General features: G+C 44.2%; 1 protein-coding gene across 1 annotated transcript in view; it reads left to right on the plus strand.

The window, feature by feature from the left end:
- Positions 1–14,070, plus strand: part of LOC145416950 (uncharacterized) — a 28,404-nt gene extending 14,334 nt beyond the window's left edge. The window contains exons 3-6 of the mRNA XM_080285801.1: positions 5,977–6,109; positions 10,501–10,656; positions 12,429–12,520; positions 13,978–14,070. Coding sequence (XP_080141927.1) covers positions 5,977–6,109; positions 10,501–10,656; positions 12,429–12,520; positions 13,978–14,070 — 474 coding nt within the window. The remainder of the gene's footprint in view (positions 1–5,976; positions 6,110–10,500; positions 10,657–12,428; positions 12,521–13,977) is intronic.
- The last annotated feature ends 2,288 nt before the right edge of the window (positions 14,071–16,358 follow it).

Genomic DNA, 16,358 nt, shown 5'->3' on the forward strand with positions numbered 1-16,358 from the left:
GTAAATAAAATAGAAATGTAAATAACGTAAATAAAATAGAGAACGTAAATAGAAATGTAAATGAGTAGTATTATAAGAATACGAGTATATACCCTAGGAGTAATGAAAGTGAAAGTTTCACTCTAGCATGTCTGAATGCTCTGAGTTATGAGTGTGAAGATGAAAGTGACGTTCACTCTCAATGCTAGTATACAGGACGAGAAAGTGAATGCTACGTATTTTACTGAAAGAAATTGAATCCCTACAGTGACAATAAACTAATACTACTGAAGGAAACTTATGGATAAAGACTGTAGATATATGTAAGTGTTATATAGTAATAGAAATATAAAGTGTGAGGGGTTTTATGAATAATAAATGACAGAGTACCAAGAGCGAACTAGTGCCAGTGCGACGGTCAGACGCGCTCGTAATTTTCATTGCTTTCACAGTTTTTTTTGGGGGGGAGTATGGATCCCAAACTACTTGAAAATCATAGAGTAGTGTTTATAGTGTTAATATCTGGCTGTGGTAATCATATTACGGGTTGTCGGGAAGTGTAAAGTGGAGACTTCGTTACCCAACATCAGAGGTCTCCACAAGTCCTACGGTAACAGACGAAGGCTCAACAAACATTCCAGGAGAAAGCTGAAGGTATGTGCCATAAGCATATGTAATTTTAATATTCTAGGACTAATAACTGATTTTTGGCAAATATTTTTTGAGAGTCTGTCGGAGCCCGAATAACCCCGCGGGACACGCAAAACATCGGTAAACATGCCCGCGGTGTAGGGGTTAAGGTAATATAATATATCCACGTGACAGACGGAAACCCTATCTAGACTTAGACTATGCCGCGTCACACAGGACGAGAGTCTGCAGGATGTCACACCTGAGGGGGTGAGGAGGGGGGAAGTATTAGTGAGGATAGGGAGGGACAGTTTTCCGTGGGGCCAGGGGCCAGGGAGAGAGAACACTAAACAAGGATGCACTGGGGTGTTGTTGTTATCTGGTAGTGACACAGGGGGGATTTACACTGTCTGGGGGAAACCAGCCCATGGATGGGGTGAGATACTCCACTTGAAAGTCACAGGTACTCGGTTCACCAGGAGGAGGGGACACCAAGGGGAGGGTAGAGGGACACACAGGGTAGGGGAGAGGCACTGGGGAGACACACGGGTTGGTTCACTAGGGGTCGGGATCACCACACTGGGGAAGTGGAAAGTCACAAGATCTGTTATTCACAGTTCAGTCGGAGGGGAGAACACAGCCCACAGGTGAAGGGTCCTACATCGGGAGCTCCAGGTGGCGTCCAGGCGTGGGAGGCGGGCTGTCCGGGGGCCACTAGTCCGAGAGGAGCGGGATGGTGTGTGGGGCAGCTCTCTAGCTGCGTCGGCCCTATAGGCAGGGCTCTCTGGGCCGGGGCCGAAGAGGGCCAGTAGACGAGCAGCACGTCGTCAGCCCTTTGTCGTCATCGGGGTCAGGGGGAGGGACCGCGGGGGGAGGGCGGCGTCTGGTTGGGGTTGGCTTCATGCCTGTCAGGGGCGGCCGACAGGGAGGGACTGCTACCACCTATTCCGGGAGAAGCCCTGCTGCCGCAGCGGACACCTGGGGTGGCCCGCTGACTCCAGGGCCTGCGGCCTCGGCGGCAGAGGGAGGCCGTCAGGGGTGGGCTGCGGCCTCTGGTCCTGGTGGAGCCCGTCAGCACCGGGGGAGAACAGGGCTGGAGGGACTGGACCCTGGGCCTTGGGGACACCTTGCCGGGTCCGGACTTGGGTGGGGAGCCTGCAGGGGGAGAGACTTCTGCCTCTCAGGGAGAGAGGCGAGGGAAGTGGTGCCTCACTCTACCACAGGGGTGGCAGGTCGAGCCAGAGGTGGCCCCCTCTGTCAGACAGCCCCATTGGGCACTGCCTGCTCTCCTATGAGGGTCAGGGACACGGGAGAGGTCAGGGGAGCCTCTCCTGGACACCGCCGGTACTGGTGATGGGGAGCAGGCATCCGTAGGGCTGTCCCTGTGGTCGTCATGGTTCCGGCGGAGTCTGCGCTCCTGCCATAGGGCTAGAGTCTCCTGCCCCTGAGATGTCAGGAGGAAGAGGTCGGCTGTACTCTCTCGGCTTTTGCCGCAGCTCCGGTGGAGCATGTCCTCTGTCCGTCGAGGTAGAGGGATAGCAACCCTAGAGGCTCCTCCTGAGTCCTCAGTCAAATAGGAGACCGATCCAAAGGACTCAGTGTTCAAGGATGTGCTTGGGAGCTTGTCTTTGCAAGTCCCAACCCAATTTTGGTGAGCGTTCCCTCTGTTGGAGAGTAGTGTACTTTCCCTGTGCACTGCTGGGTGGTCTGGCTGCACGGAAGAGTGGTGCCAAGTCACTAGGGACATATGTTGTTCATGCTGGGATGTCGGGTCAGGTATATTAGCCCCTTCATTGTCTCCTAATGGGGTGGGTATCACCTCCTCACTCTCTCCTCCTGGGGTGGTGGTGTCAGGATCACCCTGCCGTGCGTGCATTTCAATCCAGACGGCTTTATTCACTTTCCGAGACAGGTTTTGAACAGGAGGGGTTAGATGTAGCTCTCATTAACCTTTTATATATATAGATATAGCCTTAATTAACCCCATCATAACTAGAGGCATTGGGCAATAGATAGAATAGATAACTAGAGATCATAAACTGTAAATTTCTTGTCATAATTGAAAGGTTACAAGGTTACAAGAGGATGAGGAAAAGGCAGAGTATGAGAGAGAAGTGGAGGAACGATTGGGCAAATATGAATTGGAGCAGATGGGAGACGTGGAAGGTGTGTGTAGGATATTTACAGAAGAAATATTTGCGGCATGTGATGTGGTGTGTGGAAGGAAGAGAAGATGGAGGGGGGGTGCAAGGAACAGCGTGGTGGACTGAAGAGGTGAAACAGGCTGTGGCACAAAAGAAGAAAGCATACAATGAATGGATGAGAAATAGGGGTGTGGAAGAAGTTGAAAGGCAGAAGAGAGAGTTATATGTAGAAAGAAAGAGAGAGGTGAAAAGATTAGTAAGAGAGAGTAAGAAGAGAGTGGATGAGGAATTTGGAAGGAATTTGAGTGTAAAGTGGAGGGACTGTAAGAAAATGTTCTGGAAAGAGGTGAAAAGAGTAAGACAGGGTGGAAGTGAAGTTAGCAGGGGAGTGAAAGATAAAAATGGTAGATTACTAGTGGAGAAGGGAGAAAAAGTGAGCAGATGGAGAGAACACTTTAAGGAATTGTTGAACATAGAGGATGGAAGTAATGCGAGTATAAGTGGCTGGGGAATGGCTGGGAGAAGGAGGGAGGTGAGAAGACAGGAAGAAATCAGTAGGATAGAAGTTGTGGAAGCAATGAAGAAAGTTTAATCGGGGAAAGCCCCAGGAATTGATGGAGTGTGTGGTGAAATGCTGAAGCATGGGGGAGAGATAGTAGTAGAATGGATGTGGAAGATGTGCAGATTGGCCTGGGAGGAAGGTATAGTCCCGGAGGATTGGAAGTCAGGTATAATTATTCCCTTGTACAAAGGAAAAGGGGAAAAAGAAGTGTGTGGTAATCATAGGGGCCTTTGTCTTCTTAGTATAATAGGAAAAGTGTATGGTAGGATACTTATGGACAGAGTTAGAGAAAGAACAGAGAAATTAGTTGGAGAAGAACAGGGAGGCTTTAGGAAGGGAAGAGGTTGTGTAGATCAGATATTCATTCTTAGATCTTTAGTGGAAAAGTTTCTAGAGAAGGGAAAGAAGTTGTATGCGGCTTTCATGGTTTTGGAGAAAGCATATGACAGGGTGGATAGACAAGGATTGTGGAAAGTGTTAAGAATATATGGAGTAGATGGGAAGTTGTTGAATGCTGTGAAGAGTATGTACGATGGTGCGAAGGCTGCAATGTGTGTGGATGGTGAACTAAGTGAATTTTTCTCTTTGAAAGTTGGGTTGAAACAGGGATGTGTCATGTCTCCATGGTTGTTCAATCTATACATGGATGGGGTAATAAAAGAGGTACAAGGTAGGGTAGTGGATGTTGGAGTGGCCCTGGTGAGAGAGGATAGTGTTTGGAAACTCCCAGTACTGTTGTTTGCAGATGATACTGTGTTGTTGAGTGAAGACGAAGGGGAGCTGCAAGGCTTGGTGGATGAGTTTGGGAGAGTGTGTACGAAATGGAATCTAAAGGTGAATGTAGGGAAGAGTAAAGTGATGGTCTTTGAGAGAGATGAAGTCAGTGAATGTACAGCGAGGTTGGATGGTGAGGAATTGGAAAATGTGAGTATGTTTAAGTACTTGGGTAATGTGATGAGTGAGGATGGGGTTTGGAGGGTGAAGTGCATGAAAGGGTACAGCAGGGAAGAAAGGTTGCTGGTTCTTTGAGAGCAATTATAAGAAACAGGGAAGTGAGCATGGAAGTGAAAAAGTTACTACATGACTATTGTGATACCAATTCTAATGTATGGAAGTGAAGCTTGGACGTTGTTGGAAGGACACAAGTCAAGAGTGAGAGCAGTGGAAATGAGTTATTTAAGAGGAGCCTGTGGAGTCACGTGGAGAGACAGGCTGACGAATGAGGATATAAAGGAGCGTTGTGGTATGGATGTGGATGTGATAGGAAGCGTTATGAGGAACACACTGAGGTGGTTTGGCCATGTGGAGAGGATGGAGGGTGAAAGACTGACGAAGAGAGTGTATGTGAGCGAGGTGGAGGGGGGAAAAGGGAAGGGGAGGCCGAGGATGAGATGGAGGGATGAGGTGGAGAGGTATGTGAGAGAGGGGTGTGTGAGTTGGGAGCAGGGCAGTGAAATGGTGGGGGACAGGGCGACTTGGAGGCGATTTGTTTGTGGCCACCCCAAATGGGATTGAGGCATCTGGCAATAGATAGATAAATATAATTGAAAGAATGCAGAGTTGTCCTTATGCAACACCCTTCTTCACAGCCCCTTCAGCATTATCGGTGTCTATCCCGCATCATTTATTCATCTCCTACTCCCACTGCCACACCCATGCCCATATAAGCAGAGCGAACCATTCCTGCATCATGTAAGTTACCTCCGGATGAGTTTCTAGTACTGTAAAGTGCTGTTGACAGACCCGCCTGCATTATAAAGATGATACCTGATTTTTCTTCTTGTCTCTGTTCTTGTGGCCCCCAAGCTCATCTGGATGTGAACCCAGTGGACTACAGGCTGAAGTTGCCCATTTCTTGCAGTTTACACAAAAAAGAAGCACTATCCACCCACGTGATGTACAGCTGCCGACTTCTTTCACCTTTGCCACTCTTTTCTTTTTTTTTTCCATCTTTCCTGTCACTTTTATTACCCTTTTTTCTGCCTCAGGTGACTCTGCACTGTGGGAAGCCTAATGGTTTTCTGTGGTGATGTGGTGCCGTGGGTGACTGTGGCGAGGCTCTCTGCCACAAGTAAACATCATTTCACCATGCAGGACAGCTCTGCAAGAGCATTTGCTTGCCTGCAGTTTATGGGTCTGGTCAGCCAGGCAGAGTGGGGTTGCTCAACAACAGTCAACAACCATCACCCTTTCAGGGTTAGGGAGGGAATTGACTGACATTAGTACCATTATAATCAGGCAGGGGAGATGCCCAATTGCCATTACCACCATGTGAAGGCATCCTTCTCTAGCACCAGAATTTTGTTTATTGTTGGGATGCAACACCGTACACACACCATTTAATTGTTGCTGAGCGGCAGACCTAAAATGAGCCACAGTGAAGGTCTGCGTGGACCAAGCTGCAAGTCTCACATGATGTACAGCTTACATTGGTTTTAAAACAGTGACTCATTGGAGGTAAACTGCCTTACAAAGAATCAGCCTAGTGGGGAAAAATATGTATGAAATCTGTCCATTCATGTGTTAGTTATTGAATGGAAAACTACAGTACTTATGATACAATCCAGTTTTCCTCCTCTTCTTATGGGTGAGGTCAGTGAGGTCACAACAGACTAAGCTTAGAAACTGCATAATTTACAAGCAGTCTTCTTTTACTTGCAGATCTGGGACACGGCTGGACAAGAAAGGTTCCGTTCAATGGCTCCCATGTATTACCGTAATGCCAATGCGGCTCTCCTTGTCTTTGACCTCACAAACTACTCCACCTTCACTGATGTCAAAGCTTGGGTACATGGTAAGGACTTGACTTGCCATACATTACACTCTTATAAAAATGTTAACCCTTTTGTAGTCAGTACAGCTTTAGTAATGTAACCGTTCTTTCCCAACTAACACTAGATGCTTTTAATAACTGAAATATCGGACTGTTATGCTCATTTTGATCATATCTGGACTAAAATTGTCATCTCTATCTTGACTAGTAGTTACACTCGTTTTAATCTGATCTGGACTTAAACTGTTATCTCTACCTTGACTAATGAGCTGCAACAACAGAGTAACACTGGAATATGATACAAGTAACAAAGAAGTGGTATGGAAAGGTTGTAGTGCTCTAGCAGTGTCTTTTTCAGCTACTGAGCTTTGTGAAACAAGGTCTATCTATCTATCTATTGCCAGACGCCTCAATCCCGTTTGGGGTGGCCACAAACAAATCGCCTCCAAGTCACCCTGTCCCCCGCCATTTCACTGCCCTGCTCCCAACTCACACCCCCCTCTCTCATATACCTCTCCACTCCATCTCTCCATCTCATCCTCGGCCTCCCCCTCCCTCTTCCCCCTTCCACCTCACTCACATACACTCTCTTCGTCAGTCTTTCACCCTCCATCCTCTCCACATGGCCAAACCACCTCAGTGTGTTCCTCATAACGCTTCCTATCACATCCACATCCACACCACAACGCTCCTTTATATCCTCATTCATCAGCCTGTCTCTCCATGTGACTCCACAGGCTCCTCTTAAATAACTCATTTCCACTGCTTTCACTCTTGACTTGTGTCCTTCCAACAATGTCCAAGCTTCACTTCCATACGTTAGAGTTGGTATCACAATACTGTCATGTAGTAACTTTTCACTTCCATGCTCACTTCCCTGTTTCTTATCACTGCTTTCAAAGAACCAGCAACCTTTCTTCCCTGCTGTACCCTTTCAAGCACTTCACCCTCCAAACCTCCATCCTTACTCATCACACTACCCAAGTACTTAAACGTACTCACATTTTCCAATTCCTCACCATCCAACCTCGCTGTAGATTCACTGACTTCACCTCTCTCAAAGACCATCACTTTACTCTTCCCTACATTCACCTTTAGATTCCGTTTCTTGCACACTCTCCCAAACTCATCCATCAAGCCTTGCAGCTCCCCGTCGTCTTCACTCAACAACACAGTATCATCTGCAAACAACAGTACAGGGAGTTTCCAAACACTATCCTCTCTCACCAGGGCCACTCCAACATCCACTACCCTACCTTGTACCTCTTTTATTACCCCATCCATGTACAGATTGAACAACCATGGAGACATGACACATGAAACAAGGTGCCTATCTATCTATCTATAGCCCGACGTCCTAATCCCGCAAAGGGTGGCCGCAGACAAAACGCCTCCAAGTCACTCTGTCATCCACCATTTGATTACCCTCCCCCCAACTCACCCCCCCCCTTCCCTCATATACCTCTCAACTCCATCCCTCTCAACTCCATCCCTCCACCTCATCCTCGGTCTACCCCTCCCTCTCCCTCCCTCCACCTCACCTACATACACCCTCTTAGTCAGTCTTTCATTCTCCATTCTCTCCACATGTCCAAATCACCTCAATGTATTTCTCCTAATCTTCTGAACCACATCCACATCTACCCCACAACGTTCCTTCACTTCTTCATTCGTCAACCTGTCCCTCCACGTCACTCCACGTGCTCCTCTCAAGTAAATCATTTCCACTGCTCTCACTCTTGACTTGTTCCCCTCTTGCAAGGTCCACGCCTCGCTTCCATACGTCAGGGTAGGGATCACAATACCATCATGCAGTGACTTCTTAACTTCCATACTCACCTCCCTATTTCTCATCACTGCTTTCAGTGTACCAACAACCATCCTTCCCTGCTGTACCCTTTCACGTACTTCATCCCCCAAAGTTCCATCCTTACACATCACACTACCCAAGTACTTGAATGCACTCACATTCTCCATATCCTCACCATCCAACCTCACTGCACACTCTGTGACTTCATTCCTCTCGAACACCATAACTTTACTTTTGTTTACATTAACTTTCAGCTTCCTCCTTCTACACACTGTCCCAAATTCATTCACCAAACCTTGCAACTCCCATTCATCTTCACTCAACAATACTGTATCGTCAGCAAACAGCAACACCGGAAGCTTCCAAATCTCACCCTCATTCATTAGGGCCAGCCCCACATCCACTGCCCTACCTTGCACCTCCTTTACAACCCCATCCATATATATATTAAACAGCCATGGAGACATCACACACCCCTGTTTCAGTCCCACATTGAGATCAAAGAACTCACTCAGCTCACCATCCACTCGCACCGTAGCCCTAGCTCCCTCGTACATACTCTTCACAGCACTCAACAATTTCCCCTCCACTCCATATTCGTATTCTTAATACCTTCCACATACCTTGCCTATCTATTCTGTCATAAGCTTTCTCCAAGTCCATGAAGGCAGCATACACTTTCCTTCTCTTCTCTTGATACTTCTCCACTAAACATCTTAGAACAAATATCTGATCTACACACCCTTTTCCCTTCCTAAATCCCCCTTGTTCTTCTCCAACTAGCTCCTCTGTCATATGCCTAACCCTGTCAATGAGTATTCTACCATATATTTTACCAGTCACACTAAGAAGGCAAATACCCCTATGGTTACCACATACTTCTCTCTCCCCTTTTCCTTTGTACAGAGGAACAGTTATACCTGATTTCCAATCCTCTGGAACCCTTCCCTCTTCCCAAGCCAATCTACACAACTTCCATATCCACTCCACAACAATCTCACCCCCATACCTAAGCATTTCACCACACACTTCATCAATTCCTGGGGCCTTTCCCAGCTTAATCTTCTTCATCGCTTCCACTACTTCCGCCCTACTGATCTCTCCCTCCCTCCTCTCATCTCTTCTTCTCCCAGCCATTCCCCAACCACTTATACTCACACTGCTCTCACTCTCTACATTAAACAAATCCTCAAAGTGCTCCTTCCATCTCCTCAATTTCAAGGTGCCAAAGGTAAAAAATTGGGGGGCCATGTTAGAGTAAAATTGCCTTATTACTGTCACTGTTAACTCTCTCATGGTCAGGACAGTTCTAGTACCTGTAATCAACTCCAACTAATACCAGATGATTTCATTGAGCTGAAAGTGAATCACAGGAGCCTGAGGATGCTCATACTCTCACTATGATTTTATTCAGCTGAAAATTAGTCATCAGTGCCTATTTGTATTTATAGCCACTTACCTGTTATCTTTCTCACTCAGCCATCTGTTCAGAATTAGGGACTTCATAGCACCAGCCCCCCCTCCTTCCTTGTGCCACACTGTCTTTCCACTTCCATACCACATTTACCTCGTTTCATTTACTGCACTGAGGTACTGTACATGGACATCCTTTCCAGTTCATCTCTCTCTCTCTCTCTCTCTCTCTCTCTCTCTCCATTCACCATCACATCACACTGAGCGTCTTCTTCTTTCTCAGTGGTTGTCACTTTATTCTCAGTACAGTATACTTTACATTTGAAACATGATGCTTGCAGACATTTACAAAATTGCCCTGGTCAGCAGTGCTTCTGTTGATGTCATTCTTCATCATAACAGCATCACCATCCATTGTGGGTGTAGGGGCTCAGGGCTCGGCTACTCAGTCTGGGTATGGACAGTGAGAGTGACCAGTACCCTTATTCCAGTTGCTTAAGGAAGCTCCCTAACACCTCTTCCTAAATGACTTATTTTGCTTGTTTTCTTTTATTATAATCTCTTGTGCTGCTTAAATCGTGCTGATATGGCAAGTCTGCAAAATTAAAGTACAGAATTATATTACCCACCCAGATCCAAAAATAAACAGCTGAGGAAGAGTTGCTAGGGAGCCTCCTTACTGAATGTGAATATGGTCCCAGTTGTTCATTCTTGAGCAGCTTTACCAGTATGTAAGTACAGTATTGAACCCCAACTACCCCTAAGAGGTAGACCCTTTTAGGCCATATCCAGCTGGAGTGCCTTAACTCAGTAGACCATTAGATATCTATATGTTGGTTGTATGGCTGCCACCCAACCTGTTACAGATGAATGCTTTCCTGGATTACTGGAAGCTATTAGACTGTCATTTAGTAGTGACTACATTGAGACTGGATAGTGGAGCCCCTGCCCACCTACCACCCGAACCTATCAGGCTTATGTGGTGACACTGAAATGACTGAGCAGTCCCTTAGCCTGGTTATGCAAACGTCACAGACCTCTCTTCTGATCTCTTGAAAGGAGGTTAGTGGACACAGAAATAGGGACAGCTTTAGCCTGCAATCCACTAGGTTCACATTTCATATGAGCCTTGGGTTGCAGCAGGTACTGTATTACTGCTACTATATCTGATGATAACCCCGCTTTTCAGAGTTGCAGTGCCGTGTTGGTGAGGATCTGATGTTGGTTGTGGTGGGGAATAAGAAAGACCTGACAGAGGACAGGGCAGTGAATGCAGCCACAGCAAAGGAATATGCATCCTCTATAGGAGCACCATTTGTGGAAACATCGGCACTGGAAAACACAGGTTAGTTAAGTGTGGTTGGTTGGTTTTCTATGTTTGGCCATATGAAGAGAATGAAGAGTGAAATGATGACTAGGAGAGCATATGTGTGAGAGATGGAGCAGGGAGGGGGAGGGGGGAGTGAGGATGAGTTAGAGAGATTGAGGGTGAGAGGCATGTGGAAGTGGGGGATATGAGTTGGTGAGAAGGCAGCCAGATGGCAGAGCTCAGGATGACATGGAGTCAGGTTATTTATGGCCATCCTTTACAGGATTAAGGTGTCTGGTAGGTAGATGGATAGATAGTTTTCACCTGATGAAACTGGACTACTATCACAACTTGAATAATAAGCTGAGGTTGCCTGAAAATTAGTGAACTTTATTTAAAATATGAGGTAGGAGTGATTCTCCATAGTTACAAGTCAGATCAACCTTTTCATCTAACTACACTTGGCCAGCAGCTGAGCTGAAAGGGATTACAGATTTTTGTAAGGCTAGAAAAAACTCACCATAGTTATGTAGTTTCCTCCTCCAGTGTAGTTAAAGGAGGTTATATAATCACCCGTGTTTGTCAGTCCACATGATATCTTAAATAATATTGATTCACTTATTGACTGGTAGAATGTGGTTGTGAAATAGCGTGCCTGAGTATTTATGGTAGTTGAGTGTGCTTCTTTGCAAAGCTTTGAGCCTCGTATGAATTGTGGACTTGTCTCTTCTTTATCTTTGATTCTGTCTCATTTTAGTCTGTCATCCTCTCCCATCTGCCATTTCTATGGAGTCACTTGTGGTCTCTAGTGTTTCTCTTGCTCTGTTCTTGCATTGGAAGGCAGTGTGTATAATAAACAAATCATCATTACTCTGACCTCTTTCCCCGCCTAAAGATGGACTGAGGTTGTTGTTGAGTAATCCTGGTTTGTCTGACCGAACAGACTCTTTTACCGCAGGCAAGCAGTTGCCCTGGCATGACCATCCCATCCATCTCATTTCATTACTGTATTTGGTTATATGGTTACCACCCAGGGTTGTAAATGTTATCCTGGGTTACAGGAAACCATTAGACTTCGTGTAGAGTCACCTGATGTGGAAAGAAAAATAATAAGGGATGACAGGAAGGGTGGGAGAAAACAGGGAGAGAGAAGGGCAGGAGAGGAAAAAGAATGATAAAGCTAAAGAAAGAAGTAAGCAGTGCTATATCAAGTGAGTGGATTATGGGTGCCCTCACCCTAGGGTTTAGAAAGCAAAGAAAGGAAAAAAAGTATGATAGAGAGAGAACTCAGTAATCACTGTACTTTGTGATTTGGGCCACACACTCACCCAGCATTCAAGCCCCTGTGATCCTGACTCCACCTCACCGATGCAACTTATGCACTTAATAATTATAACCTTATCAGATAAAGTCAGTCCGACAACTACCAGGTTAAAAGGGGAGGGCCAAACCTTTGTCATGCACTCCTTTGTACAGAATTCATGTAGCCAGTCTGTCCCTTTTCAGTCCCCTAACTTCATCAACTTCCATACCTCTCTTTCTCACACATTCGCTTACCATATTTATCTACCTTCTTCATGACCTGCCATGCCTCCTTCCACCAGCAAACTCACTTACATATACCTTTTTCTCCACTCTGTTTATACCTATTCTCTCCATATGACTATATTGTCAAAGAATGATCTCATCAACTCTGCAGTCCAGTGTGTTCCTTATGCTACATCTTTAATGAATCACATTATTCTTAAATCCTCACTGCAAATAAGCAATTACATAAACTTGTGGTGTACTTATTTTGTGTTCATCAGGTGTAAAAGAAGTGTTCAACATTGTCGCAGCAGAGATGGTCAAGAGAGCCAATAGTGATGCCAACTCCAATCTCAGAGTCTACTCACCAGATGTAAGTACACTACACAACAAATATTAGGCAGTTACAGATGAAGTGTTCATTATCAGAAGGTGGTTTTTACATGAAGTTCAAATGGGAGAAAAAACACATTCAAAGTCTGGTAGTCTTTCCACCACCATACTGATGTTATTAGTGACGACAGAACTGGTGGGTGGATATCATTTGAAAACCACATACTCTTGGAAAGTACACTCCACAGTCATTCCATTGTGTTTTTCTCCTATTTCATATGTTGGCATGAAACCACCATCTAATGCTGAATGCCTTGTATGGAATTTACAGTAATGAAGTTGGCTTATTTGGTAATTTCTTGTGGTAGGTGGGGGTGCTCACTATCCACTCACTCAATGTAGTGCTGCTCTTGGATGGCTGCTCTTTCATCTCTTCCTTCCTTCTTTCCTTCCTTCCTCTTATGTTAGGGTTGGTCCAATTAATTGGCAGGAAATTGGTAATCGGCCTGATCAGCCACTTAGCCAGTTAATTGGTAATTGACCTTTTTGATTGATTAATCAGGGTCGATTAGTTGAAGAAGCTTATTTTTGTCTTTTATACTAACCTGCATAAAGTATTAATGTAAGTGTGTGAGTATGGTTATGTTACCAAAACTCTGATACCCTCTCCAAGGCATTTAAGTAAGTTCCTATACAGATGTATGTTAGTTTGTACACTACCATTTCTAGTAGCATCTAGGATCACCACAAGAACAAGAAAAATGGCAAAGCCTAACAGATTACAACCAGGATGCATAGAACGAGATGTTGCAGCAAAGCAAAACTAGACTATAGATGAGTGGCAAATGACTAAAACTACTTGCTTTCCATACAGGAGATGGCAGTTGGGCAGTAAACAGTGTCAAAAATAACAGAGTGATTTCTTTAACTTTTCGCAACCAGTAATTTCATGAAGATTAATCACGTTTAAAATTTCTCATAATCGTTCAGTTATTGACTACCGATTAATCGATAATTGGTAAATGACAAGATTCCTTTAATGGCTAAACCCCATCTTATGTCCTTTCCTTTTTTCTTTCCTCTTCCTTCTGTCTGTGGGTCACTCTGCAGTGAGTGACAAGCCAGATGGTTTCCTGTACACCAGGAAACCATTTATTACACTGGTTGGTAACCATATAACCAAGCTATGGCATCTGGTGGTTTATTGGGTATTTAAGGTGCTCCAGCTGGATTGACCTTGTATCGGTTTATATCCAAGGGGTGATTGGGGTTTATTGCTCAAGTAATGCCACTCAGGGATGAGTGAGGCTGGTCACTCATCTTAAATGTCAAGACCAACTTGCCCAACCTCGAGCTTCTATGCTCCTCATGGGGCAGCACAGGATTAGATAATGATGATGATTAATTTCTTGACTGACTACACACAATTCACATACATGTGTTTATGAGCAACTGCTTGCCTGCTAAAATGCAGTTATTTATTTACGTGTTTTTCAGGGTAACAGTCCAAGGAGTCGTAGTCCCTCACAGAATAAAGTCCAGCTGAACCAAACTCCACAGGCAGCGGGGCAGCGGGGTGGATGCTGCTGACTGTGACTAGTTAAGGCAGGACTTATATAGGTTTTATTGTACAGTACTTACAAACTGATTGCTTTAACGTGGCCTACAATTGCCATCTTTTTATCTTGAAATGCTCAACTTTATTAATAGATCAACAGTAGAATATGATGCTAGTCATGAAACAGTGCTATGGAATTGGTGTAGAGTCATAGCACTGTCTTTTTTTTCTGCCATTGAATAATGTGAAATGAGCTGCAGAGTAATGAAAATCTTGGCCAAGTTAAGGTAGTACTTCTGTGGGTTGTATTGTAGCTAAGAGTCTTATGCTTGAACCCTAAAGTTGCAAAGTGGTATGCAAGCCAACACCATCCACTCACTCAGTACAGAATAGTGCTGTCTTAAGGTGACTACTGTACTGTGATTGACAAGCAGAATGGTTTTCTGCAACCAAGGAAACCATGTACTACATTGAGCGGTAACCATATAACCAAATTGTGCCTGGTGGTCCAGTGAGTTAAGGTGCTTCAGCTGGATGATGCCTGTAATGGTTTACATCCAAGGGTTGGTTGGGATTTAGTGCGCTTATGATGCCACACTGATCCCATTGAGGGAGGTCAGTCACCCTCACCATAAATGTTGGGACTAAGCCTAGCCTGAGGGTCCTATACACCTGATGGTGCCAAAAGGATTGGATGATAATACATACGTAGGTAGAAATGCAAACTCCTGTTTTATTTATCACTATTTATGGAACACAGTGGTGGTAATTAGGTATGGTTAGCCTGCATTCCACATGAGAGTGCAGTTATCAGCTATATAGGAAGATCCAGACAGCTTCCATATTCACCATGGGGTTCAAAAACTATCATCAAGACATGTGAGCTTGCATTCCACTTCACAATTTATGATTTTAGCGTATGACCTCATCACACTCATATGGCTGTATTCTTATCACCTTAGGATACACTCTAGCACCTCTTTCATAACCCCTTCTCTACAGTGATAGTACTTGAATATGTAGCTAAGTATAGGATGTTGTTAAATATGTAGCTTAATATGTAGCTAAGAATGTTGTTAAATATGTAGCTTAATTTGTACCTAAATACCTGCACTGTATGTAGCTAACTATGTAAATACTATGTGACATACTGAAACCAGCTTTGTTTTTCTGGTTCTGGCAGTTTGATGTATAACTTTGCACAGTAATGCCTTTTACCATAACTACTTCATCTGTGATTGTGTGTACCAGGAATGAACATATATATTTTTTCTAATGGACACATTTAAGGAGGTAAGTTTTTTTTTTTTTTAATACTTTAGAATTAAATCAAATATGTGCTGCTGTTGTCCTGCATTTGTAAATGTTATTTTCTACACTCAGATTAGGATTGGAGACCTGTCCATGACATGAACTCATGAAGTTTGAAATGTTGGACTGTAATTATTGTGTGAAGCTTAAATTCCACAAGTATAGTAGAAGATTATAACCTCTGCAGTAAACCCTCATCCTTCATGTGTCATATATTACATAAATGCCCACAAGAAACAGATATGCAAAATGGTGTACTCATGAAAAAGGGCTACCATGGCTGTAGTTTAACTACTGTGTGCTGTGGCCTTATTGTAGTGCCCAGAACATCACCAGACATAAGAATATATTTGTCTAAAGTGTATTTTAAGATTATTTAAAACAAGTTTTGTAAAATTTTCCCAAAATACACCTGAAACTAGTGTAGCATAGTTTCTAATGGTTACTCACACACATACGCGCATACAAGCACACACACGCAGGAGCTGGCAAAGCTGAGTGCAATACTGTGAAAGACTAGAGATCCCACTATAAGCAGAAGATATCTTAAGTTTTGTAAAATTCTTTTGGGAAAGCCACAATAAAATAAAAAGATGTCTTCATGCTCAGCAAGGTTTTTAAAAACTGTTTCCAAGCCTTTGGGCTCGAAGTCTTCTCCCCTAAACTGAATCAGTAAAATCAAATGGCACTATACTCTTCAACTAGTGTAAGATTTCCATCTCTCCATCATCATTGCTTGGCAGTAGCAATAAAAGAACACTAGAGTACTGCTTGCTAGTCACAAACAAGTTCTGTGGTAAAAATTTAGACCTATATTATTATTATTCTGCCACTCAAGTATGAGAAATAAGCTGCAAAAGGACGAAAACCTCACCAAGGTAAAGTGAATGAACTGTATCCGGAAAATATATCTGACAAATGGATGAAGTTAAAATATTCTGCTGGTTGTGTAAATAAAAATAAATTGCTCAAACAAACAAACAGTGTCCTGTGAGGTTTTGGAGAAGCT

Source organism: Coenobita brevimanus, chromosome 108 (assembly GCF_032717465.1).
Source record: "Coenobita brevimanus isolate Jiangsu-jjx chromosome 108, ASM3271746v2, whole genome shotgun sequence".
NCBI lineage: Eukaryota > Metazoa > Arthropoda > Malacostraca > Decapoda > Coenobitidae > Coenobita > Coenobita brevimanus.